This window comes from Mauremys reevesii, linkage group 10 (assembly GCF_016161935.1).
Source record: "Mauremys reevesii isolate NIE-2019 linkage group 10, ASM1616193v1, whole genome shotgun sequence".
Lineage (NCBI taxonomy): Eukaryota > Metazoa > Chordata > Testudines > Geoemydidae > Mauremys > Mauremys reevesii.
In genome coordinates this window covers 1066013-1091986 of record NC_052632.1, presented here as the reverse complement: position 1 = coordinate 1091986, position 25974 = coordinate 1066013, and the positions used below count along the sequence as shown (strand labels likewise).

The following is a 25974-nucleotide window of genomic DNA, read 5'->3' as shown; positions in this document are numbered from 1 at the left end:
ACTATCCACAATGACTCCAAGCTCTCTCTCTTGAGTTATTATGCTAAGTCCATACACAAGGCGGCTATAAATCATGTCAAGTCCAGGCCTCTCCTTGCAGAACGGTAACAGCTAATTTAGACTCCATCATTTTATCTGTATAGTTGGGATTGTGTTTTCTAATGTGCATTACTTTGCATTTATCACCATTGCATTTCATCTGCCGTTTTCTTGCTCCTCACCCAGTTTTGTGAAATAATCTGCATTGGGCTTAACTAGCCTGAGTGATTTTGCATCGCCTGCAAATGTTGCCACCTCACTGTTTACCCCCTTGCCCAGGTTATTTATGAATGTGCTGAACGGCGCTGGTCCCAGTACAGATCTTCGGGGAGCCTCACTATTCACGGGTCTCAATTATGAAAACAGCCCATGCGTTGCTGCAAGGCATGCTGGGAGTTGTTATTTCCGCCCTTAAGCGCTGTCCCCTTACCGCAGCCAATCAAAGGCCAGTTCACCCTCCTCTGGAGCCTATCGGAGCCAGGCCAACCAACCGATCACATGACCGGTGGTGCCGTCTCTATGGCGTCGCGTGGCGGGGGCGGGCTGTGTTCTGACCCCGCCCCCAGTGCTTGGTTCTCAATAGGGGTGGTGTCTTTCGTCGCCATGGAGACAGCGTCAGGGCCTGTGGGAGCCGGAGGAGGCGCGGTTGCCCCAGGGGGCCCTCGCCCCGCCCGGATGCGGGGCAGGGTGGCCTGGTAACCGGGCGGGGCCCAGCCGCCGGGGCCGAACAGGGACGACGCCTTGGGCAGGTCCCACCCTTGGGGGACGGAGGGAGGAGAGAGCAGGGGCGGAGCAGCTCCCCTTGGGCAGGGCCCCCTGGGGGGAGGACCCCATCCTGGGGGAGCAGGGGGTGGGGCAGGGCCCCCCGGGGGGGAGGACCCCATCCTGGGGGAGCAGGGGGTGGGGCAGAGCCCCCCAGGGGGGAGGACCCCAACCTGGAGGACCCTATCCTGGGGGAGCAGAGGGTGGGGCAGGCCCCCCCGGGGGGGAGGACCCCATCCTGGGGGAGCAGGGGGTGGGGCAGGGCCCCCCGGGGGGAGGACCCCATCCTGAGGGAGCAGGGGGTGGGGCAGGGCCTCCCTGGGTTGGGGAGGACCCCATCCTGGGGGAGCAGGGGGTGGGGCAGGGCCTCCCTGGGGTGGGGACCCCATCCTGAGGGAGTAGGGGATGGGGGGCAGGGCATTGCAGGAGTTAGATCTCCCTTCTGGGTGCGGTGGATCATCTCAGGGAGGGGGAGGGGGAGGGGTGATGATGGGCCTTGATGAGGGGACTGGGCCCTGCTTCCCCAGCCCACTCCCCAGCTGGAGCCTGCACTCCTGGGCTATCCTAGCAGTCAGTCTCCTGTGGTGCTGCCGGTCACTGATGTTAGGCCTTACCCATACACCTGGCACACCCATCTGCCTCGCCCGGGAGGCTGGGGCGCCCTCCAGTGGCTCCGTCAGATAGTTCTAGGAAGCACACTGGGGCTGTGCAGTTACCTTCCGTATGACAAGCGAGGCCTGGGGTGCATTAGGACTGGCTGCTGGCCCATCACAGGGAAAGTAACTGCATAGCCCCAGGGTGCTGCAGTGGGAAGCCAGTCTGTCTTTCTGTTATATTTCCAGGGTGCCCATTGCTGTCGTACCTACAAACAGTGTTCAAGTGACAGCATAGGCCTCATAACTCCATGTTACATTGTTTCCTCTGTGCTTGCCCAGGCTATTGTAATGGCAGATTCTCGTTGCCTGTGACTGACATTGCTGCCTGTCAGCCAGCACATGCTGGCATTCTAAGTATAAGGAGCTGCAAGCAGTCAGCCTTGTCCTAAATCCCCACTGACCACCTGCCAGTGAACAGTGCAGTAAGCTGGCTTGTGTGCACCACTACACTCCCAGATATGTTAAAGATGCTTATGTGTAAGCATAACCTGAACTCAGAGCCCCATATCACACAATGCCAGACTGGCCTCATAGGCATTGCTGGTCATTATAAAGGTCATTGATTTCCACATAAATCATTCCAATGACCTTGGACCTGAATGGAGGATGGGGCTGGGACTTGCATGTGTGGCTTGTCCAAGCAGCAGCTCACTGACCATAACACATTCCCATCTGACAGTGCATCTGGCTAAGCATTCAGCGGTACTCTTGAGATCTTAGGAAACTTCCTGAAAAAGGGGAAAGTAAGGAGCAGGTGGGTGTGGGTAGACACATCCCTCATCCAAGGGAGTGAGTGCGAGTGTGGAGCCGTGGAAGCTGTAGAAGAATGGACAGTGACTGGCGCAGATGTTTGCACTGGAAAGCTATTGTGCCAAAAACTGTTAACTGGGAGGGCAATGGGGGCCAAACGTTAGATGACATGACTCTAAGCCTGTCAGTTTGTGTGTGGCAATTTAACGGTGTATAAAAATAATTAGTGACATGGTATAAAGCAGGGTTTCTCAAACAGGGGTTGCCGCTTGTGTAGGGAAAGCCCCTGGCGGGCCCGGCCGGCATGTTTACCTGCCCCGTCCGCAGGTCCAGCCAGTTGCAGCTCCCACTGGCCTCAGTTCGCTGCTCCGGGCCAATGAGAGCTGCTGGAAGCAGCGGCCAGTACATCCTTCAGCCCGTGCTGCTTCCCGCAGCTCCCATTGGCCTGGAGCAGTGATCCACAGCCAGTGGGAGCTGTGATTGGCCGGACCTGCAGATGGGGCAGGTAAACTCACTGGCCCAGCCCGCCAGGGGCTTTCTCTACAGAAGCGGCGACCCCTGTTTGAGAAACCCTGGTATAAAGGGTCACCTTTTGCCCTATACGCTGCCTACATTCAGTAGTTTCTACAGAGAGGGACAACGCAGTCAAGCCTCTTAGGTATTTTGGCGGTACAGGAGCTCTATTGTGGAGCTAGAAAGGTCTCCTGGGGCTGCATATTAGATTAATCACACAGGTGAGTCTTCCCTAGAAATAGCCCCAGGTAGAGCTCCTGAAAGAGTCTAATCTGATCTTCAGTGTGCACTAGTGAGTTCATGTGATCTCTGTTACCTGGCATAGAGGGAAAGGAAAGGGAAAAGGAACAGCTTCTGTGGGTGGAAGGCTTGCTGGGGAACCAGGGCAGAGAGAGGCAAGGCTGACTCCCTGGGTCATTACCGGGGTAGGCCAGGAGAAAAGAGCAGACAGGTAAAAGAGAAAGGACTTGCTAGAACTTGCCTATGCCTGGGCCTTGGCTGGGGTTGGGACACTCTGATATTAGCTGGTGCTGGTAGTTTAAGCTGGTACAAGCTGTAATTCAGGTTGTCTTGCACATGACATACTGACTAGTTCCTTCATATGCAACTTGTAAGAGCAGCTAACAGAATGAAGATGAACTCCAATGACAGCAGCGAATCAGAGAATGATACTGAGGAAGAGGAGGAGGAAGAAGAGTTTGCAGATGAACACATTAAGAGACTAGGTGGAGGAAGTAAAGATATGCGGCAGGATGGCACACCTCAGGAGGGAGCTTTTGAGACAGAGGACACGTGCCTAGGGCACAAGAGTAAACACAGTTCAGGTGGGAAAAGTGATCTGGCAACGGTCTCACTGATCGATCTGAAAGAACAAATGGCAGAAGACTGTGAAGCAGAGACCACTCCAAGAAAGAAAAAGAGAAAACACAGGTGAGTTTCCTGATCAACCTCCTCTGCCTTCTACTTCCTTGTGTTCCTCAGGCTGTCGCCTAGGCCTACCGGACCTCACTGTCCCACTAGACCCAAAGAGGAGCCAGCAGAGGCTGTGTGGCCAGCTGCCCATTGTGTTTTGATTGACTGTCTGTTTCAGGGGCACTCAAAGGCCCCTTATCTCAGGCTGGAACGTGACATGCTGAGAATGTTACCTTTTCAGGTGTCATTACTGTGGCTGCCCAGTGCCCCACACCCCTAGGCTTCCAGTTGGGTGCCAGGTGTACCACAACTCAGAGGCAAACACAGTAGATGCTTCAGCATCTGGGCCTTGTAGGCACTAGCCCTGGTGGTCCCAATAACCACTCAGAGACATGGCTAACGTGAAAGGGTATGTTTCTAGGGCTCGCAGGAAAGTGTGCAGATACCCTATCTATAGAGACTTGGGCCGTTAGAATGCAAAGTGTCTGGTAGCGAGTCTTGTTTGGGCCCTGGGGCTGTCCAGTCAGGCGTCAAGACTCATCAGTATGACAGTAAGACACAGGAGGTAATTGTGTGCAGCAGTTAGTTTATGTTAGTTCACCTTCTCTGCTCAGCACTGTTGAGGCCTCAGCTGGAGCACTGTGTCCAATTCTGGGCACCAAACATTAAGAAAGAAGTGGACAAGTTGGAGTGACTCAACAACAGAGGAGAGCAACAAAAGTGATAAAAGGTTTAGAAAAACTGACCTATGGGGAAAGGTTAAACAATGTATGTTTAGTCCTGAGAAAAGAAGAGAGAGAGAGAGAGAGAGAGAGAGTGTGTGTGTGAGTGGGGGGTGGGATCTGATCACAGGCTTCAATTATGTTAAGAGCTGTTATAAAGAGGATGGCGATCAATTGTTCTCCATATTCACTGGAGATAGGACAAGAAATAATGGGCTTAATCTGCAGCCAGGGAGATTTATGGTAGATATTAGGAAAAACTTTCTAACTATAAGGGTAGTTAAGCTCCAGATCAGGCTTCCAAGGGTGGTTGTAGAATCTCCATCACTGGAGGGTTTGAAGAGCAGGTTGGACAAACACCTGTCAGGGCTGGTCTAGGTTTACTTGGTCCTGCCTCAGCACAAGGGGCTGGACTAGACGACTGTTTGAGGTTGGCTCCAGCCCCACATTTCTATCTTCTTCTTAGCATATGCACAACATGCCTCAGGTGGCCCATGACCAGCATTCATCATCAGTTTGGGCCACTGATTGGATCATTAGCTTCCCTGGCTTGGGCTGGGTACTGACGGGGAGTGGGTCATGAATGCTGATTCATGACCCCAACGTAATGCCTGTGGGGTGCCCCCTAGAGTCCAGTCTCTGTTCCAGTCAAATAGGTGCTTGCAGGGTTCCAAATCAAGCTCAGTTAGTGGCTCTTACTGGGGCTCCGGTGCCCTGGGTTCCTGCCCAGCTGCTGTTCCTCCAGGAGTACCATACAGACCTGCACACAGGTGTATCATCTGGCATCTCAGCCCGTTCCACACGCGTCTGGGGCTTCTCTCCTGCTGTTGTGCAGCTCCCATTCCCAAAACAGAACCTGGCCACATCCTGGTTCAGGACCTGCCTAGGGGAAAGGGAAGTGCAGTGGGAGGGGGCTGGTGGGAATTGTTGTTTCCTTCTTTGGGAAGCCTGTGTGATGGATCTGCATCCAGTCAGCTCTGCATGTTGTGACCTATCAAGGCTCTGGCTGCCACCTCTATGCTGAAGATGAGGGCAGTTGCAATCTGCTCCATTTTATGCACATCAAAGGCCAGATTGCAAAAATTGTGCACACAGAAGTGTATGAACAACTAACCAGTTACCTGCTTGACTGACAATTGGTACGCATGAATTATGCCAATGTGTTTTTGCACATGCAGTTCTGAAAATCTGAGCCTGAAGTGGGCAAAGTTTGGGCATTACCACTGGGGCATCAGGGAACACTTTTTACCTAATTTATTCTAGAACTTCTGTCCTCAAATGCAAAGGGAGAAACAGATATTATCCCTTGTAAGAAATGTTCAGTTAACTTGTTTATTCATATGAAAAACAAGCATTTGGTGAGTAGTGGCCAGGGAGAACATGTGTGCCAGGTCTCAGCCACTTACCATCAAACACCCTTCAAAAAACATCAGACAAAAGTAGAATGAATAATGGGCAGCTCTGAATTTTGGGGCCTGGAACCTATTAGGGTCTTTGGAGGATGTTCAAAATCAGAGAAGGAATCTCGAGTCACTCAGATTCCCCTAATGTGGAATTCCGAATGGAAACCCTCCCTCTTCCATTCCTTGCTCCAGGCCTGTCTGCCCTGTGATGGGACCAGAGCAAGTTTGTTGAGTGTTTCTGTGCAGATAGACATTGTTAAGTCACCATGGTTGCACAAGTCGCTGTGTATGGGAAACCAAATGCACATAGTAGAGAAGTTTGGGCTGTGATGACATCATGTCTCTGGGATCTAGAATTCACAAAACAAAATCTGCAAAATGTCTCTTTAGTTCTGTCATCCTAGCTGGCCTGGGAGCTGCCATCTAATAGCAGCACAAGGGCAGCCCAGCCTAGGAGGACAAGGGATGGGGCCCTTCAGTAAAGCTGGCTAGGAATAGCTCCCTGCAGCCTGCCCACTCTGGTAACCAGGGCATGTCTGCACTGAGACATTGCTTTCTCCTCTCTCTCCATTCAAGGCTGCTGTCTATCAACCTGACCAACTGCAAGTATGAGAGCGGTGAGTTGAAGGCAAGCCAGGGCTCCTGTTCAGACCATATCTCACTGTGGCAAGTGCTGTGGCGCTCCCACACCTGGCTGGAGAAGGCTGTTAGCACTGGGTTTGGGCTGTGCAATGGCTTTCATGGATTGATTGCTGTTTTGGAGGTGACTTTTGCCCTGGTGAAAGGTGCCAACTTGCCCAGACTTTGGGCTGAAGCTCTCTCTGCACTTAGTGGGTGCAGCTCTGGTCACAGCACTGGGAGCTTCCCACCCACTCTGCCCCTGCCAGTGCGTCTCACTCACCCCTGGTCTGGAGAGCCCTACCCCTCTAGGGATGAGAGGGGAGTTTAGTCTCCATAGCACGTTCTCTACCGAGATTGGCAACAGGGGCTCAGGTAGTGCCAGTTGTGAGGCAGGTGTTTGCAGCGTTGACACTCGTGCACTGAAAACTATGCACTCCTTTCACTTACAGTAGGACACTGAGCAGCCTGGGATGGCAGTGGTTTGCATATATTACTCGCCTGGGCTGGATCTGTGCAGGAGACCCCTCCCCTCCAGCCAATGCCTCCAAGAATGAACTTTGGGCAGGTGGTTTAGGATTCTCACCTTACTCCTCTCTGTGGGAGGGAGTGGTGTTAGAATACATATGACAGCTTCTCTGTCCAGGTGGCTATTGGCAGGTATTGGTTAATGCCAATTATACACAAGTTCCATATTATGGAGCACAATCGCTGTACTGAAAGTTACAGTCTCATCTGCTGTGGAGAGACCACAGAGTTTCTAGATGGAATGATGGACACTGGATGCCTCCCCCCTGGGAGGTGCCAGATACTATGATGATGGGCACCTTCTAAGAAGCTGAGGTGAACTGGGTACCTCCAAAGAGCTGGAGTCAGGCCCCTGCCCCTTTCCTGGGACCACCAGACAAATGCGCTTCCAAGGTTGACATATTTCATTAGTCCAGGAGTGAGATCCAGTGGACAGTTCAGCTAAGGGAGGGGTATGTTCCTGCTGCTTTCCCCAGGGTCCCACCAGGTCTTTCTCCCCTTTGGAGGTGTGGGTGGAAGTCCTGGGGTGTTCCTTCCTTTGCCTGCCTCTTCCCATCTACTTCAGCTGAGAGATGTGTGAACTCTTGGGGTCCATCTCCCGACCCCACTTGGAGATGCCTCTTGCCATGTGCTTGCTTTGCTGCAGTGCGGCGTGCTGCCCGACACTGTGGTCTAAAAGAAGTGGGGGAGGATGAGGAGTGGACGGTGTACTGGACTGACTGCTCGGTCTCTCTGGAGCGTGTCATGGAAATGAAGAGGTTTCAGGTAAAGACCCCTCCGTGACCAGGCCGCGAGTGGGAGGAGCTCAGGCAAGGACGAGGCAGGAAGGAGTTGGTTGGATGTCATGTGGTGCAGTGAAGTAGAGTATCCAAGGTCAGCATCGGTGCTACCCTTCTGTTACCTATGGGACAATCCCCACAGCCTGTCCATGTCTGTACCAGGGAGAGCAGGATCCCAGCAGCACCCCGAGCCTTTGCCCCATTAGGACCCCTGAGGTGGAGCCATCAGCCACAGGTTGAAGGACAGCTGGAGAGCTGCCATCCTCTCTGTTGCTGAACCCTTGTTCAGCACATGGTTCTTGTTGATCAGCTGCTCCTCTCCGTGAATCATGCTGTTCTTAGAGAGGGGAAGCCACAGGTTTGAGAGAAGTGTGAACACATCTCATGCTGATGGGGCTCAGAGCAAGCACACCTAGCAGGGCAGCTGTCTTCCTGTCCTGTTCTTCCCTGAACTGACTCACATTGGCTCTGAAGGGTTATCACTTCTGCTCCTTTTGCTGACTTGTCCTTTCTGCTGCGCATTGTTTCAGAAAATCAACCATTTCCCGGGGATGACAGAGATCTGCCGGAAGGACCTGCTGGCCCGCAACCTCAACCGTATGCTCAAACTCTTCCCCAAAGAGTACAGCATCTTCCCCCGCACCTGGTGCCTGCCTGCTGAGTGAGTGACCAGCACTGCCAGCCAGCAGCAGGACAAGTGGACGCTGTCTGCAGGGAAGGGAGGTCAGGGTAGTGGGAACCACTGAACTTAGCTTCCATGGGGAAGGTGCTTTCTGGAGGATCCACTGCTGACTCTGAGCCTCAGTAGCCTTCCATGGGATGTAAGAAGATGTGGCTCTATATTTATAGGGGGGAGGGATAGCTCAGTGGTTTGCGCTTTGGCCTGCTAAACCCAGGGTTGTGAGTTCAATCCTTGAGGAGGCCACTTAGGGATCTGGGGCAAAAATTGGTCCTGCTAGTGAAGGCAGGGGGCTGGACTCGATGACCTTTCAAGGTCCCTTCCAGTTCTAGGAGATTGGTATATCTCCAATTATTACCTAGAGAGTCCCAGATCTCGGATTGTAATCACGCTGTAGTAGGTTGTGGAACCGTTCTCTTCAGGGAAGAGGTAGGAGCCCCATCCCTAGAGGGATTTAAATCTGAATTGGACTAAGCCTCGGGAAATAGACTGCAAAGAAATCCTGCCCTGGCCCTCAGTGGGCAGAGGGATGAACCTAAAAGGTTGTTTTTGTCTCTGACTTCTGTGATTCTGTGGGATTTCCCCTGACAGTCCATGAGCACCCCTCCTTGGTCAGCTGGAGGGATCCTTCAGGGTGGTGTGCAGGACCTGGCCGCTCCTGGGTGGAGCGCAAGGCTCATTGCTGGCCATGTGTCTGCCGTGGTGCCGTGGACTCAGCTGGCTGCCTCCCAGCACTCAAGCACCCCTGGCTTTGCCCATTGCTGGAGCGGGAGGCTTTCAGCACACAATCCAGAAGAGGGCTAGAAGGGATCACAGCAGCGTGTGGTGAGGCGTCAGTTCACAGGCAGAGGGATCAATAACCTGTGGACAGGATGTTCAAACTGGGGCCTGAAGCACATCCTAGCTTCATATTTGGCATCTAAATAAGCGGCCTGACTTTCAAAATTGAGGCACCCAGCAGCTGGCATTGGAACCAATCAGTGTGTGGCACTGTTGGAGATTAGGCCATCTCTGGCCTCCTCTCATGTCCATCCCTGTCCTGGCTATGCCCCATGTCAGAGCACCCTGGCCTGGCCTGGCCCCTCCTCTCTAATCCCCATCCCTCCTGTCCTGTCTACCCCCCAGGTCAGCACCTGGCCTGTGCCTCCCCTCCTCTCTCTCCCATCCCTGTCCTGGCTATGCCCCATGTCAGAGCACCCTGGCCTGGGCCTCTGGCCTCCTCTAATGTCCATCCCTGTCCTGTCTATGCCCCAGGTCAGAGCACCCTGGCCTGGGCCTCCAGCCTCCTCTCACGTCCATCCCTGTCCTGTCTATGCCCCAGGTCAGAGCACCCTGGCCTGGGCCTCCGTCCTCCTCTCACGTCCATCCCTGTCCTGGCTATGCCCCAGGTCAGAGCACCCTGGCCTGGGCCTCCGTCCTCCTCTCACATCCATCCCTGTCCTGCCGACTACGCCACTGTGACGGAGCGATTCTGGCGGGACCCAACTGAGAGTGCCAAATCAGGACCAATTGCTCAAACAGGGCAGTTACAGCCCTAGGCTGGGGTTTTTCCACCTCTAAGGCAAACCAAACCAGCCAGACAAAAGGACTCTGGTCTCACCCCACTGGCTAACCACAAGTCACACAAGCAATTTCCTTAGACACTCCAGTCTCCCAGTATCACCACCAGTGCACTCGTCCTGGGGATGAATGGTTATGAAAACCAACACCCCAATAAAAGAAAAAGGTTCTCTCAATCCCAAAGGACCAAGCCCCAGACCCAGGTCAATATACACATCAGATCTTACCCACAAATCACGCTGTTGCCAATCCCTTAGAATCTAAAATCTAAAGGTTTATTTACAAAGGGAAAAAGGTAGAGATGAGAGGTAGAATTGGTTAAATGGAATCAATTACATACAGTAATGGCAAAGTTCTTAGTTCAGGCTTGCAGCAGTGCTGGAGTAAACTGCAGGTTCAGATTAAGTCTCTGGAATACATCCCCCGCTGGGATGGGTCAGTCAGTCCCTTGAGTAGAGCTTCAGTTTGTAGCAAAGTCCTTCCAGAGGTCAGAAGCAGGATTGAAGACAAGATGGAGATGATGCATCAGCCTTATATAGACTTTTCCAGGTGTAAGAATCTCTTTGTCTTCACTGTGGAAATTTACAGCAAGATGGAGCCTGGAGTCACATGGGCCAGTCCCTGCATACTTTGCTGAGTCACAAGGCGTGTCTGCCTTCTCTCCATGGGTCAATTGTGTAGCTGATGGCCCTTAATGGGCCATCAAGCCAGCTAGGCAGGGCTAACATCAGCTTGTCTGGGATCTTTCCCAGAAACAGAGCATAATACAAAATACAGACAGTACAGAGCCAATACTTATAACTTCAACTACAAAATGATACACAGACATACAGACAGCATAATCATAACCAGCAACCCAGAACCTGGTCTTAGACACCTTATATGACCCCCTTTACCTGAGATTTGGTGCCACTACAGGACCTTGGTTGCAACCCATGTTCTATATGGTCCCAATTTATATCAATAACGTCACAGCCGCCGTTGTAGTTTATTGTTTCATTCTCCTTTGTGGCCAGGGTTGGTTACTTTCCCCCTGCTCCCTCCACAGTAGTAGAGCTAAAACCTTGCTGGGTCCTGACTAGGCAGCAGCTGCCGTTCTGTTACCCTTTCTCTGTGGCGGAGGCGGCGATATTAACCCAGCGGTGCTGAGAGCCATAAGGGCTTTCTCCCCCAGGCTGTGATGAGACAGTGATAAATAATGTTCAGTGTGGTGCAGGACTGCTCTTCTGGCTGCCCCACCAGTGCTGAGCCCTGCATGGCCCAGCATGCACTGCGCCAAACAGCCATGAACCCTGCAGCTCTAACAGTCACTACTTCTTCATTACATAGCTATGGGGATTTCCAGGCCTACGGGCGCATGAGGAAAAACAGGACGTACATCTGCAAGCCAGACAGTGGCTGCCAAGGGAGGGGCATCTTCATAACCCGCAACCCAAAGGAGATTAAACACGGGGAGCACCTGATCTGCCAGCAGTACATATCTAAGGTAACGGGGCTCCCACTGTCCTGGAAAAAAGGTGTGAGCTTCTGGCCTCCCATGTCCTTCCAGTGTCCTGTGCCCCACTCCTGCCAGCCTTCCACTGTGAGAGCTCAGCCAGCAGCATCGAGGTTGCCACCTCCCAGCAGAGCCATTGCCAGTCTGCCCTCAGCACTTCTCCTTCCCAGCTGAGCAACTGGGAATGCAGAGCTTGAGCCATGCAGTCAGCAATGCAGCTAGCAATGCTATTGTATCTCACGGGCACTCCTCCCTTTTCTCTCACAGCCCTTCCTTATTGATGGCTTCAAATTTGACCTGCGTATCTACGTCCTGGTCACATCCTGTGACCCCCTGAAGATTTTTGTCTATGAGGAAGGGCTGGCCCGGTTTGCCACCATGAGGTACATCGAGCCCAGCAGCAGCAACCTGGTAAAGAAGGGACGTTTCCAAGCAACTGGCGTAGCGTCAATAGGCTTAACACACACTCGTCCTAAGGGCATGCAGACCACTGGGAAGTCACGGCCTCGTTCTCGTCTTCTCTCTCCTCTGCTTCCTGCTCTGTTCTGCCTTTCCCCCATTCCTTTTGCTCCACGTCAGGACGGTTATTTCAGGAGCTCCAGGATCCCCCAGGTGCACAGCCCCCATTCCCTTCAGTCTGCTCTGCTCCCTGCTTTGCCCAGGCTTCAGGGGCAGAACAGGGTGATTATCCCCCTGGCAGCATCCAGAGATGGCAGGAGGCCAAATGGAGAATGGGGAGATGGGAAGGGAAAGGGAGAAATAATAAATGGAGATATACCAATCTCCTAGAACTGGAAGGGACCCTGAAGGGTCATTGAGTCCAGCCCCCTGCCTTCACTAGCAGGACCAAGTACTGATTTTGGCAGATGGTTCCTCAGAAGCCATTGCCAGTGGCTTAGATGACACCAGTCCCATGCAGCTCTAATTTGTGCTGGGGTGGACAATCTGAGAGATGCGTCCAGGACCAGCTGGCTGCTGCTGCACTGAGCAGATTTCAGCCACAGCGGGCTCTGACCACCTGTTCATAGGTTTGTGCGGTTTTGATGCTGACCTGAAATCAGGCATCTCAGAGTGGAGGGGCGAAGAATTTAGGCCTGGGGTGAAGGAATGGCTTTGGGGAGGGGAGGAGGTGGTGGTGCTGGGGCAGAGGTGAGCAGCAGTTGCTGGATAGAAGGCTAAGCATTGCTGGGCATCTGGGGCCTCTTGTCTCTCACTGGCACTCGGAGATTGAGTGTGAAGGTCTCTTGCTGTCCCTCTCTCAGGATGATATCTGCATGCACCTGACCAACTATGCTATCAACAAACATAATGAAAACTTCATCCGAGACGACATGATGGGCAGTAAGAGGTACCATCCTGCCTATACCACCAGAGACCCTCGTTCACCTCCTGCTGGGAGGCCCTATTGATGGGGCTGGCATGCTGTAGCGGCTCACCCCATGCGAACGTTCTCTTTTAAGGTCACTTAGGTGGAGGTCACCCACGTCAGTGTCTTGGGCTCCTGGGCCAACTGTCTCTTTGCTTGTTAATTCTGAGCACAGAACTGCCCCCTCAGGGGCTCCTGTATCTGGGGTGCCTCTGGGGCTGGCTGGCTTTGTAAGAAGCAGCACTGGGGCTCAGTCCCCTGAGTTCCCCACGCCTTTCTGACCCATGGAGCCAGTGTGGTGACATTGCTTGCTACTGCTGCAGAAGCACTTTGACTTGGACAGCTCTGATCAGCGCCTTGTTCCCCAAACAGGAAACTGTCTACCTTGAATGCCTGGATGATGGACAACAGCTACAACACAACAGAACTCTGGGAAGACATTGAGGACATCATTATAAAGGCCCTTATCTCAGCCCACCCTGTTCTGAAGCACAACTACCGCACCTGCTTCCCCAACCACATCACTGGCTGTGCCTGCTTTGAGATTCTGGGCTTTGACATCTTGCTAGACAGAAAGCTGAAACCCTGGCTGCTGGAGGTGAGTGAAAACCCCTCCGGTGGCCTGGAACTCTCCCCTCTGCACAGCAGATGGTTGGGGGCTTTTGTCGCCCAAGGAGAGAAGTAGAACTAACGCCTGGGGCAAGTTGCAGACAGTTTTAGTTTGATTGATGCTGCCACCTGCAATCTCTGCAGCACTCCATTCAGTGAGGAGCTCTGGAGGCAAATAGCCAAGTAATCTCCAGTGCACAAGGAAATGTCTTGCCCAAGTTCCTGGGGTAATAACGGGGACTCCCCTGAGTCACAGGGCTGCATGGCTCTGTGCAGCACCAGTCAGACCTGCATGTGCCCTCCTCAGTGTCCTTGGTGGTCAGTGAGAGGCCAGTTGCTGATCTTTAGATGGCACTTTGTGCCAGGAAAGCAGCAACAGCCAATGCTTACTGCTATTCCCATGGTAGGAAAGAGTGCAGCTGTAGGACAAGGGGCTGCCTGAGAGGTGGTGAAGGGTCTGAGGCCAGCAATCTGGCTGCCTGCAGCAGATTTGTAGAACTGCACATGTGCCGCTTGTCTTGGCAGGTGAATCACTCGCCCAGTTTCACCACGGACTCGCGCTTGGACCGAGAGGTGAAGGACGCTTTGCTCTGTGACGCCATCAAGCTGATAAACCTGCGAGCCTGTGACAAGAGGAAGGTGCTGGAAGAGGACAAGCGACGGGTGAAGGAGCGACTCTTCCAGGCCCACCAGCCACCTCGTGAAGCCAGGTACTGCTCCCCCCAAGGAGGAGTGCTGCAGGCCTTTGGGGAGAAGGGAACAGAGGAACAAGCATGAGAGGCCAAAGGCTGCTTTGTGGCCTTTTGAAATCCCTCTGAGGTTGTGGCACTGTTGAGAACATTGTCACCTGTAACAAGGGGAGTGGGCCCAGACTTTCATCATCCCACAGGAGACCCATGATTGAGGCTCCCAGCCTCTGGGACGTGTCTGATTCCTGGGACTCTGGACTCAGCCCCGTCCCAGGCTGCTTACTACCTCTCCCATTCGGTTGTGCCTGCTTTGGTCACAAGGCTCTCCCTGGCCATCCTGGGGCACCGTACCTGGTGACACGTGGCCTTTTTCCCACAAACGCTTTGAGACTCCAACTTCTCCATAGGGTTGCCAACTCTGACTGAAGCTGTTCAGGGAGATATCCCTCCCCCCAACATGATGTAATGTCATTTTCTTAAAATATCCTATTAAAATCTCCTGGATTGCTTTCAATAGTCTCTGGGAGATCGATGCCGATTCCAGGAGACTCCCAGTCAATCCTGGAGGGTTGACAACCCTACTTCTCCACAAAGCAGCGTTGCTTCCCTTCCCACTCGTGCAGACGTGTCTACTCACAGCTAAAGCCAATGCACAACTGTTGAGGCCAGTTTGGATTGGCCACCTATTGAGGCAGGGTGGGCAGGAGCTCCCTCCCACACACCAGTTTCAATTAATGACATCAGGTAACTAAAGCTTGGACCCGTGCTGTGCTCTGCTGCCCCTGGGTCCAGAGATGCTCGAACTAGGGTGCTGGGGGAGCTGCCGCACCCCTGGCTTGAAGTGGTTTCCATCATATTCAGGGGTTACAGTTAGGTTCAAGGGCTCTCAGCCCCCCCACTATAAAAACTGCTCCAGCCCCGCTGCGTGGGGCTGGGCTGCCCCCTCTCCCAGGCTGGAGTGCTCAGAGCTGGATGAAAGGTGGCAGGCCCAGCTGAGACACCTGAGCTCTTGTGAACTGGTACTCCTGGCTGAGAAGGGTGGGGACAGTGAGAGGAGCTCTGAGCCTCCCTGCTTTGCCTGTACTGCCCAGCTGGAGGAGATACCGACCCCAACCGGGAGGTGCATTGGCTTGGTGCAGTGAATGCACGCCAGGGTTCCCAGATGGGGAGGGGAAGGGGAGAAAGGCCGGCTAGACTCCTGGACAGGGCAGCGTCTGGAACTTGTCCCACCCTGCTGCCTGTACAACAGTCTCTAGGGATGTGTCTCCATGGCTCCTCCTGCTTTCATCTTTGTTTTCTGATGGCAGACGTGAGCAGTTAGAGAGCAGCCAGGCGGCCTGGCTGGCCCAAGCGGAGAAGTATGAGAACACGCACCTGGGAGGGTACCGGCGCATTTACCCCACGCGCGAGACAGACAAGTATGAGCCATTCTTCAAGCACAGTGGCTCCCTCTTCCAGGAGACGGTGGCTTCCAAGGCAAGAGAGGAGTGTGCCAGGTACATTGCTCCTGTGGAAAAGCCCTCCTCATTGGATGCCATGGGGCAGAGAGTGTTCACCGCTGGTCTCTCTGCTGGGAACGCCTGCTGCTGCCTAAAGCATGGGGTGTGGGCGGGGGAGCGCCTAGGAGAGGAGCCCTGGCTCCATTGCCAGGGGATGGGGAAGGCACCGCGTCCTCCACATAACCTCTCTGCCCTGCCTCTGGATCTGAGAGGGAGACACGCCAGAGTCCATTGTTTATGGATTCTGGAAGTGGTTTATAGCATGCGTCCTGCTGCATCTGAGTAGGCCTGTCTCCACCCCATCTAGGTGGCACAACCTGGTGCAAAGGGCATTTCCTTACGGGGGTGGTAACAGCTTTTAAAGGCCCGGGGCCATTTCCCAGCACATTCGCCATCCTGGACCCTGCTCCTGATAGCAACCCTTGGCTGTGCTGTATGTCCCCTCCATTGGGGTCAGCACAGCTTGGCACAAGATCTCACACTGAGCGGCAGTGACCAAGATTGTTGGTTCTTGCCAGGCAGCAGCTGGAGGAAATTCGCTTGAAGCAAGAGCAACGAGAGGCTTCTACTGGGAAGAAGAAAAAGGAGCGAAAGGAGAACCTGCAGGGAGAGTCAGCTGGGGAGAAATCCCGGATCCGCAGCAAGGCCAAGGCTCCTCCTACTCGCCTCACCTACAACAGCGCCAGGACCTGCGACAGGAAGGTACCACTGCTCCATCCAGCATGCAGCTCCATGGGGCGGGTCAGATGGAGCCACCTGGCACCAGGAGGAGAGCTGGGGGCACTGACGTCTCCCACCCCAGCCAAGGACTGAGCTTGTCTTCATGGAGTTTGTATTGCTGCTGACCTGTGCTGGGAGTGCTGGGAACAGCCAGCCCATGGAAGTCTATGGTCCCCCACCCCTCTTACCCCTGCCTGGAGTCTGTGGCCGGGGTCTTCTTCCTGCTCCACACTGGAACTTGTGGCCCAGGCCCTGTTCCTGACCCCAGCAAAGTTTGTGGCCGCAGTCACTCTCCTCCCTCTGTTAGTCTGTGGCCCAGCCCCCCAGACCATGCTGTAATTCGAGGTGTATTTCTGTCCTAAGATGCAGCAGATGGTGTTTGACTCCATGCGGCCCCAGGAGATAGTGGAAGATGAGGAAGTAGAGAGGATCAAGGCTCTTCTGCAGCGCGAAAACCTCATACGGGGTCTGGGCATCGTGGATCAGCTCTCTCGGCTGCTCCACACAACTGAGCCTAGGCCTGTGGATGTCCACAGGCCCCACATCAATATCTCCGAGAGCCAGGTAAAGGTGGGCTGCTCAGAGGCACCTCCCAGGGCTAGTGCAGTAGGTGGTGTTCTTGGTGATCCTGCGCAGACAGGAGCAGGAGGAGCCGAGGACACTGGGCACCGCTGGCCTGGAGAAGTTCCTCTGGCTGGGTGTGTTCAAAAGGGTCAAAAAGTGATTCCTCAGGGACACCTCAAGAGTCCAGAGGAGGGTCCAGGCACCTGACCTGAGGGGTCTCATCTTATCAGCATCCCATGGAACAGAAGAGAGGAGCCTGCTCTCTTAATATGGAAGTGCTGCCTCTGGACCCCACAAGTCCCAGTGTGCAGTACAGCCTGCTGTGCTGGCTTGAGGCTGAGCTGTGCATACTGGAACATCTGCTCTCAGTGCCCTTGTCTTCACTAGGGAACACAGGTGTGTTCTTCACTTGAGGTAGCTAACAGGAGTGAAAGCCTTGTGAAGAAGAGGAGCTGCTCTGCTGGAGAAGAAGGGGCTGTTGTTCTCGGCCAGCTCTACACTACAGTTTTGTCAGCACAGCTGTGTTGGTGAGGGATGTGAAGACACACACAACGCACAGGCTCTGCTGGCAGAACCCAGTGTAGACACAGCTGTGCCCACAGACGAGCACTCTGCTGGCTTAGCTAGCGTCATCTGGGGAGGTGGCCTTTCTACAGGGGCCAAAAAATTCCTCCTGTTGACATACGCTCTGCGGGCATGGCTGCATGGGCAGAGCCTGTGTCGTGTAGACTAGCCCATATAGTCACTCGTCAGACTTGAACTGCACTTGTGGTATATTTCCAGTGATCAAGTGCAGGATGTGGGGAGAGGGTTCCATTCACAGTCCGCAGGATGGCTAGTGTTACTGCCCACATGAGCTCCTGTAGGCACTGGAAATGCCTTGAATGCCCCTTCCTCCTGCAGTGAAAAAAATTACTTTAATCTGTAGGGAAAAAAACAAGTTTGGGGAAGCCAGAGTCTCTGTCAGACATCAAGCCTTTGTCAGGGAAAACGTGTGGCCATGAGTATGATTTTCTGCTGCACTCCCTGTCCTAGTGCCAATATTCATATACCAACAAGCAGCAGCAAGAGAATGTGGACCTACAATGCTGGGCCATTAGACATCCCATAGAGATCAGATCACCTTTAGATACGGGGGCTATTTCTCCATTTCAGTAACAGTTTTACTAGCTGAAGAAAGTGAACTCTGGAGTAGCTGTCTAGCAGCTGGGAGACCTATGTAAAGGGAGCCCTTTGACAAAGTGGGGCTGAAAGGAGCAACAAAGATTTGTCTAAAAATTGCACCCTGGCAAATGCCCATCCCTGATCTCCTGGCATTCTGTGGGGCTGGTCCCTCCCAGGGAATGTGACAGCAGTCTGTAGCATGTATACTAACTTCACACACAGTGCATGTCACGTAGCTTGAGTGCTTTAGAAACGTGCACTGTGCTAAGGATAATTAGTAAGGCCCTGTTCTCAGCATAAAGCAGGTCACTCGGGGGGCTGAAAGAACGAGGAGTACTTATGGCACCTTAGAGACTAACACATTTATTTGGGCATAAGCTTTCATGGGCTAAAACCCACTTCATCAGATGCATGGAGTGGAAAATACAGTAGGAAGATATATATACACACAGAGAACATGAAAAGATGGGGGTTGCCATACCAACTCTAATGAGACAAATCAATTAAGGTGGGCTATTATCAGTAAGAGAAAAAAACCTTTTGTAGTGATAATCAGGATGGCCCATTTCCAACAGTTGACAAGAAGGTGTGAGTAACAGTAGGGAAAAATAGCATGGGGAAATTGTTTTTAGTTTGTGTATTTACCCATCCACTCCCAGTCTTTATTCAAGCCTAATCTGATGGTGTCCAGTTTGCAAATTAATTCTAGTTCTGCAGTTTCTCGTTGGAGTCTGTTTTTTAAGTTTTTTGTTGTTGAAGAATTGTGACTTTTAGGTCTGTAATTGGGTGACCAGGGAGGTTGAAGTGTTCTCCGACTGGTTTTTGAATGTTGTAATTCTTGACGTCTGATTTGTGTCCATTTATTCTTTTGCGTAGAGACTGTCCGGTTTGGCCAATGTACATGGCAGAGGAGTATTGCTGGCACATGATGGCATATATCACATTGGTAGATGTGCAGGTGAACGAGCCCCGGATGGTGTGGCTGATGTGATTAGGTCCTATGATGGTGTCCCTTGAATAGATATGTGGACAGAATTGGCAACAGGCTTTGTAGCAAGGATAGGTTCCTGGGTTAGTGTTTTTGTTGTATGGGCTTCTGCCTGCAAAGCTACTGGCCCACTCTGGATGAGTGTCCCAGTATCAAGCCCAGAGCTTTGCTGCAGTACAGATGCTGCTGCCATATCCAGTGCACTCCCTGGACTCCCATGTGTCAGCAGACAGTGCTGCAGCAGAACACCGGGCACTTCAAATGGCTGCTCCAATGGAATCCGGAACTGGGGAACATCTGAGTGAGATGAGAGGCTTGTTGGGTTTTCTTGGGCCGCTGGTGGCTTCCTAGTCAATTCCAAAACATGCAACATGCTATGCAGCTGCAGAGATGCTTGGTCCAAAATCCAGGAGGGAGTGAAGCCAGTAGTCCGCTAATCACTGTCTCCGTTAGTCATGGTGGCTGTATAGGGCTGTGAGGCTTGGCTGTTAACTTGCCATGCTGGAGACCTAACATCTGTTCTTGTGCCAGTGATGAGTGAGAAATTTCTCGGGGTTCAGCATCACCTCCTCTGGCATTGACAGGCGCATCCTGTCCAGTCCTTTGCTGGACACACATCAGAAAGGAGGGTGATACATTAGAAAGGGTTCAGAAAAGAGCAACAAGAGTGGTTTGAGGTCTGGAAAACCTGCCTTACAGTGAGAGACCAAAGAAGCGCAATCCATTTAGCGTAACCAATCGAAGGGTGATCACTGTCTTGAAGTACCTACGTGGAACAAAGATTTCTGAGTAAAGAGCCTTGTAATCTTGCAGACTAATGCAGAACAAGTTGTAGTGGCTGGAAGCTGAAGTGAGGCAAATTCAGGTTAGAAATAAGATAATTTTTTTGATAGTCAGGCTGATTAACCATTGGAGCAAATTACCAAGGGACATGGTGGATTCTCCATCTTTTGGTGTCTTGAAATCCAGGGTGGGTGTGACTGTGTAACACAGCCACTCTAGCTGAGCCAGAAGTGATGGGCTGCAGGCAACAATCGCTGGGTACAATTCTCTGGTCGGTGTTGTACAGGAGGTCAGAGAATCGCATTGGTCCCTTCTAGCCTCAGAATCCCTACCTGCAAGTGTGAGGTGTAAATGGGGTGAAAACACAGGGAGGATTCTCAAGGGTGTAACAGTAATAGGTTAAATAGAGGAGTTAGGAAGAAATTCCCCCCGGTCAGATTGGCAGAGTCCTTGGAGGTTTTTCACCTTCCTCTGCAGCATGGGGCATGGATCACTTGCAGTTTTAAACTAGTAGAAGTGGTGGATTCTCTGTGACTTGAACTCATGATTTGAGGAATTCAGTGACTCTGCCAGAGGTTCAGGATCTGTTACAGGAGTGGGCGGGGGAGGTTCTGTGGCCTGTGATGTGCAGGTGGCAGGATGATCCCTTCTGTTCTGACCAAGTCTATGAGGAGGACAGCCCTTCTCCGCTCCCTAACCATGCCCCACAGGAATTAAAACATAAGTCGCTGCTCTTCTTTTCTTCCAGCCGCGATTCCTTCAGGACGTGTTTGGGAACCAGGAGACACAGAGTTTAATGACCCTCGTCCCCCTCTCGCTCCTGGGAGGCACAGTCCGGGAGTTAGGACAGCAGATCATGCAGCAGCCTGCGGCCAGGGCCCGGATGCTGGGCAACCAGGGCTTCATTCCTACCCTCCTGGGTACCCTGTCAGGCATGGGCCAGAGCATCCCCTACCGTGCACAGTATAAGCCACAGCATGGCCTGCAGCCGCAGAAGAACATGAGCTGGTTAGGAAGCCACACTCTGGGGACACCGATGGTCAACGAGCCCTGTGCTGTGGCAAAGATACTGAATGTGGGAGGCCGGAGATTCTCCAGCGCCAGAAACAAGGTCGAAAGCCGTGAGTACAGAGTCGGGGCCTGGCATACTGCTGGTGTCAGTTCTAAAGCATCCTCTCTTTTAGGAGACATAACCCAGCTCTGAGTTGCCTTCCAGGCGTCTATGGCTCTCCTGTTCCCTGCATTGGTATGGTTTGGTTAGCAGGCGACCTTCCCTCACCTGACTGGATTCCCAGTGCATTCTCCTCTGGTACAGCTGGTGACATGGTAGAATGAAGGTTCCATCTTACTCAGTTAGTCTAATTTTCAGCCCGGAGACACTCAGAGCCCTGGGGCACCATTAGTCTCTAGTCTCATATTCAGGGAGTAGGCAGGGAAATCAAGCTCAGAATCAATGAAGACCCTCAGAGACCTGTAGAGGGTGAGTCTGTGCTGGACTCTAAGGACTGGAAGCCGGTGGAGAGCTCTGTCCCTGGGGAGATGTGTTCTCCTCCCCTGCGCCTGCACATGGGAATGGCTGCTGCATTGGGCGTGCTGGAGCTAAGGCAAAGTGAGCAGGGTGTAAGTTCAATAGTGCTTGGGAGGTGGGGCAGCAGCAGGCAGTGGCCACAATAATGTCTGAGGAGAGCAGTTGTAGAAATGGGAGTGGACTGGGGGTGCCATAATGTCCCTTTAGACAGCTATGGCCCAAGAGTATCTTAGGGGGTCCCAGTGAGTGACATGGCTCCAGGGTGTCAGTCAATAACCCTGTGTATTCCCACCCAGCCTCCCGAAGGAGTGCCACTACCGGGGGTCCTGCGCCGTTGGAGGGGGTTGCACAGACACTGTCACCTGCAGTAACTCTAGTTCTCTCACTGTCCCCTCCCCAGAGCCACACTGCCCTTCCTGCGCCCTGCTGCAGTCAGGGCTTCTGGCAGAAGAGAGGAGTTGAGGGGCAGGGTATTTATCCCGTCTTTGGAGCACTGCCCCAGCTTCCAGCCAGTCACCAAGGGGCACCTTTGGGGTTCCTCCTGGGATGCTCCAGCCCTGCGTTGTATCCCTCCTGTGCTCTCGTTTCAGATGCCCATGCCCTCAGGCAGCCCCTCCACGTGGCCAGTGGTTACGCCGACTCTCTGAGCTACCTGGCTCATGCTCGCAAGGCTCCAAATCACACGTATAGTGACTATACCTTCCCCTCAGTGACAGACTCCCTCAACCGTGCTGCAGTCCATGAGCTAGCCATCAACTCTGCCTCTGCTCCCATCATCCAGCGCTCAGACACCTCACACCGCGCCAATGCCATGTCCATTCTCAACTTCAACCACCACAGGTAACGGCCCTGCCTGCAGCTGGCTTCCAGTGAGCTCCTCACCACTGGTGCTCACTGAGGAGCTGATTTGCCCTGATTCCAGCTAGAGTACATTATTCTTCACCTCCCCACCCTTCCTGACAAACTCCTCTTGTGGAGTAGTGTGTTCTGTTAACAGCAGGTTTGTCCCACCCCAGGGATGGCTGCATTTCAGAGCCACGGCAGCTTAGGCCAGCCCTGTATAAACACTGTCAAAGGCTGGAGACCATCGGGAATGAAATCTAAATGATCAGCTGGTATTTTCGCCCACTGGGGCCACCTCTCCAGGCCCTTGCTTCGTTCTCCATGGGTTGCATTACCTGCAGTGAGCAATGCTGTAAATCTGCTGAGAGCTCTTCCCATTCCTGATTCAGCAGAGAAAAGCTCCTTACCCCTCTGTCACCTTGGAACATCCCTGCTGCCATGCAGGAGCAGCTCCACAGACTCCTTTACCGAGCTCTTCCCAAATGGGCTATAACGTGGCCTTCCTAGATTGTAAACTCTTTGGGGTGGGGGCTGTCACTGTGTGTGTGCGCGGTGCCCAGCACCACAGGGGGCTGGCCTCTAGGCACTGGGAAATCATGGTAATCCACGCTCCCGTGATGCTGCTGTCCGACAGCTGCCAGAGCTGCGTCTCGGGGCAGCTTGCATTGGAAGGGACTGCCCATGGGAATTGATTGGCTTGATGAGTGGGAGGTCAAGCCACATGTCTAAACCCAGTTTTGCTTGTTCATATCTGACTGTACAAAGGAAGCTAACCTGGGGTCACCATGCAACCTGCGGGAGTGAGGCTACCACTAAATCGATATGAAACGAGAGGTGAATCGCCGCTCACCGTTGCCCATGGGCCCTGCCCTCAGGAGCTGGGACAGAATTCTGTCCTCACCCAGAATGTCTCAGTTTAACCCTTATTTACCATTTGAAAGAAGAAGGTTTCCAGCTCTTGGGGTTTCCCGTGAAGCTGGATGGGGGCTTTGCCAAAGGGTCTGGCAAATGTTCAGAAACTAGGGCTGAGCAAATAGATTTTGTGAGAGTGCCCCAGGTTTGGGTAACTGGTGGGTACCCTGCCCTTTGCTCCCACTACAAGCCACACGGGAGCATTCTCCACCACAATTTGTCTGCACTCAGGTATGAACAGTATCCCAGCATCCGCTCTGCCTGCAACGCCCACTGGGCTGCACCAGTAAGCTTGCAGAGGGCCATAGGCTTAGCTGCTGGAACCTGTTTTTGCTCTGTAGTTTCCTCTCTCCCCAGCCCGGTTCACCTGAGCTGTGGAGGGGGAGAAGCATATTGATCCTTTGCTCCCCAGCTCTCTGGCTTCTCCAATCTGCTCTGTTTGTGTCCCCCAAGCAAACCCAGACCTTCTCTCATCAGTGATTGCTTGCTTCTCCCACAGGAAATGGACCTGAACCTTGGCCAAACAGTCTCTGGGGAAGAAAGGGACCAACGGCCTTGGGAATCCTGCAGCCAAAGGTGATGGCTGTGCCAAAAGACTTGCTTTCTTCTGCATGGAAGGGAGAAAAACCTCCAAGGGGCCAGGCAGATGAGGGGGAGACAAGGGAGACAGTGACCCCAGGCCTGCTGTGGTGACCTGGCGGCTAGTGATGAGGACACCGGTGTCTGCTGCAGATGAGGAGCCCTCTCAGTGAGGGCTGAGCACTTCAGACACCATTTAGTGAGCGCTCTAGAGTCACGTCTCCATTGGACAGAGCTGTTTTCCAACAATGCTGTGCAAGTGATTTTGTTAATAGTATTCGGCACCATCCTCTCCAGCTGACTTTGTCCTGTAGCTGGGATCCCCAGCCTGTAACTGCAGCCTCTCCCCCACACCTACTGATCAGCACTGCAACAGGAGGGCAGGGCTTGTTTCCTTCAGGGCTGCAAGAGTTTGTTCTTTTGTATCTGTCTTAGTAAAGTTTTATACAGTTTTACAATTCCCCGTCAGTCTGTCCTTCTGCCTGTGACCCCTGCAGCATTGCAGCAGATGCGGACTAGCCCTGGCTCTGGGAGGTGCTGTCTGATTCCTCCCTCATGGGCCTAGACCCCACAGGCTGCTGCTGGCAGGGCTGCCCTCCACAGACCTTAGCAAAGGAACCTGCTGGCCTATATGTTGTTCAGGGCTCTCAGCAGTGCCTAGCTGCAGGAAGCAGCATATGAGGATCAAAACAAAGCAGTTGCTTGTTCTACTAAACCCTTTCATTCCCTCCTGGGAGGAGGGGCTGAGTGAGCACATAGCAACAGCCACTCAGTGAGTTCTGACACAGGGACTGACAAATATCAGACTGGCTCAGACCCACAATCCAGCTAGTCCAGGATCCTGTTTCCAAGAGTGACTAGTACCAGATGCTTGAGAAGGTGAAGAACCCCCCAGGAGGCAGATGTAGGGTAATCTGCCCTATCTAGGTTTTAGTCTAATCCCTGGTCATTAAAGGTTGTTTTAAACTATGAAGCACAAGGTTTAATTTCCCTGCCAAAATACTTGTTAATGATAATGGGATATTCTGATCAGCGGTTGTGTGAAAAGTGTTTCCTTTGATTGGCTTTGAACTGCCCACCCTGCAATGTCACCAAGTCACCCATTTTGTGACCAGATGCTCTCGATCTCCCTGCCCTAAACCAGTCCCTACTTTATAGACTTGTATCACCTCCCCTTTTATCGGTCTCCTCCCTAGGGCAAGAATCTGTCTTCACAGCAGAGTTTCTCCAGGCTCCTAACTGTTCCTGTGACACTTCTGGGAGCCCCTCTAGTCCTGCCAGCTCCCTGCTGACGGGGGTGGGGTGACCCCTGCTGGCACAGGATCCAAGTGAGGCTGCCTTGTTCGTTTGTACAATGGCACCTAATATTTTGTATGCTCTTTGCCTGCACCTGCACCTGCACCTGCACACCGAGCCCAGCTGTGCACAGTGACGCCTGGGTCCCCTTCCCCATAGGCCACCTTCATGGTGTTTCCCCTTGCTCGCAACACCCTGCCCCCTCTCATAGCGCCCTCCATCTCTCCTGCAGGGCTCTGCCCCAGCACCCCCACATCTCTGCTGCAGGGCTCTGCCTCAGCACCCCCAGATCTCCCCTGCAGCACCCTCCCCAGTACCCCCAGCACCCCCACATCTCCCCTGCAGCGCCCTGCCCCACCTCCCCCACATCTCCCCTGCAGCGCCCTGCCCCAGTGCCCCCAGATCTCCCCTGCAACGTCCTGCCCCACCTCCCCCAGATCTCCCCTGCAGCGCCCTGCCCGTGCCCGCAGATCTCTCCTGCAACGCCCTGCCCCACCTCCCCAGCACCCCCACATCTCCCTGCAATGCCCTGCCCCAGCACCCCCACATCTCTGCTGCAATGCCCTGCCCCACCTCCCCAGCACCCCAGATCTCCCTGCAACGCCCTGCCCCAGCACCCCCAGATCTCCCCTGCAGCACCCTCCCCAGTACCCCCAGCACCCCCACATCTCCCCTGCAGTGCCCTGCCCCACCTCCCCCACATCTCTGCTGCAATGCCCTGCCCCACCTACCCCAGATCTCCCCTGCAGCACCCTGCCCGTGCCCACAGATCTCTCCTGCAACGCCCTGCCCCACCTCCCCCAGATCTCCCCTGCAGCACCCTGCCCGTGCCCGCAGATCTCTCCTGCAACGCCCTGCCCCACCTCCCCCAGATCTCCCCTGCAGCGCTCTGCCCCAGCACCCCCAGATCTCTCCTGCAACGCCGTGCCCCACCTCCCCCACATCTCCCCTGCAGCACCCTTCCCAGTACCCCCAGCACCCCCACATCTCCCTGCAGTGCCCTGCCCCACCTCCCCAG

The 25974-nt window shown here is 53.6% G+C and overlaps 1 protein-coding gene across 9 annotated transcripts; it reads left to right on the top strand.

The window, feature by feature from the left end:
* The first annotated feature begins 607 nt into the window (after nt 1-607).
* LOC120373463 (tubulin polyglutamylase TTLL13-like) lies at nt 608-24115 on the top strand. Of its 9 annotated transcripts, none has more exons than XM_039491883.1 (16): nt 608-734; nt 3341-3650; nt 6334-6374; nt 7550-7668; nt 8213-8343; nt 11251-11407; nt 11684-11836; nt 12679-12764; nt 13155-13380; nt 13917-14101; nt 15388-15576; nt 16098-16281; nt 16663-16863; nt 20547-20919; nt 21917-22166; nt 23581-24115. In XM_039491883.1, exons 2-16 carry the CDS (start codon nt 3349-3351, stop codon nt 23591-23593), a joined length of 2610 nt encoding a protein of 869 aa, XP_039347817.1. In that variant the 5' UTR covers nt 608-734; nt 3341-3348; the 3' UTR covers nt 23594-24115. The 9 variants fall into 9 exon arrangements, with proteins under 9 accessions (XP_039347817.1, XP_039347816.1, XP_039347820.1 ...); XM_039491882.1 differs by having other exon boundaries at nt 634-784; XM_039491886.1 differs by having other exon boundaries at nt 634-788; nt 11684-11827.
* The last annotated feature ends 1859 nt before the right edge of the window (nt 24116-25974 follow it).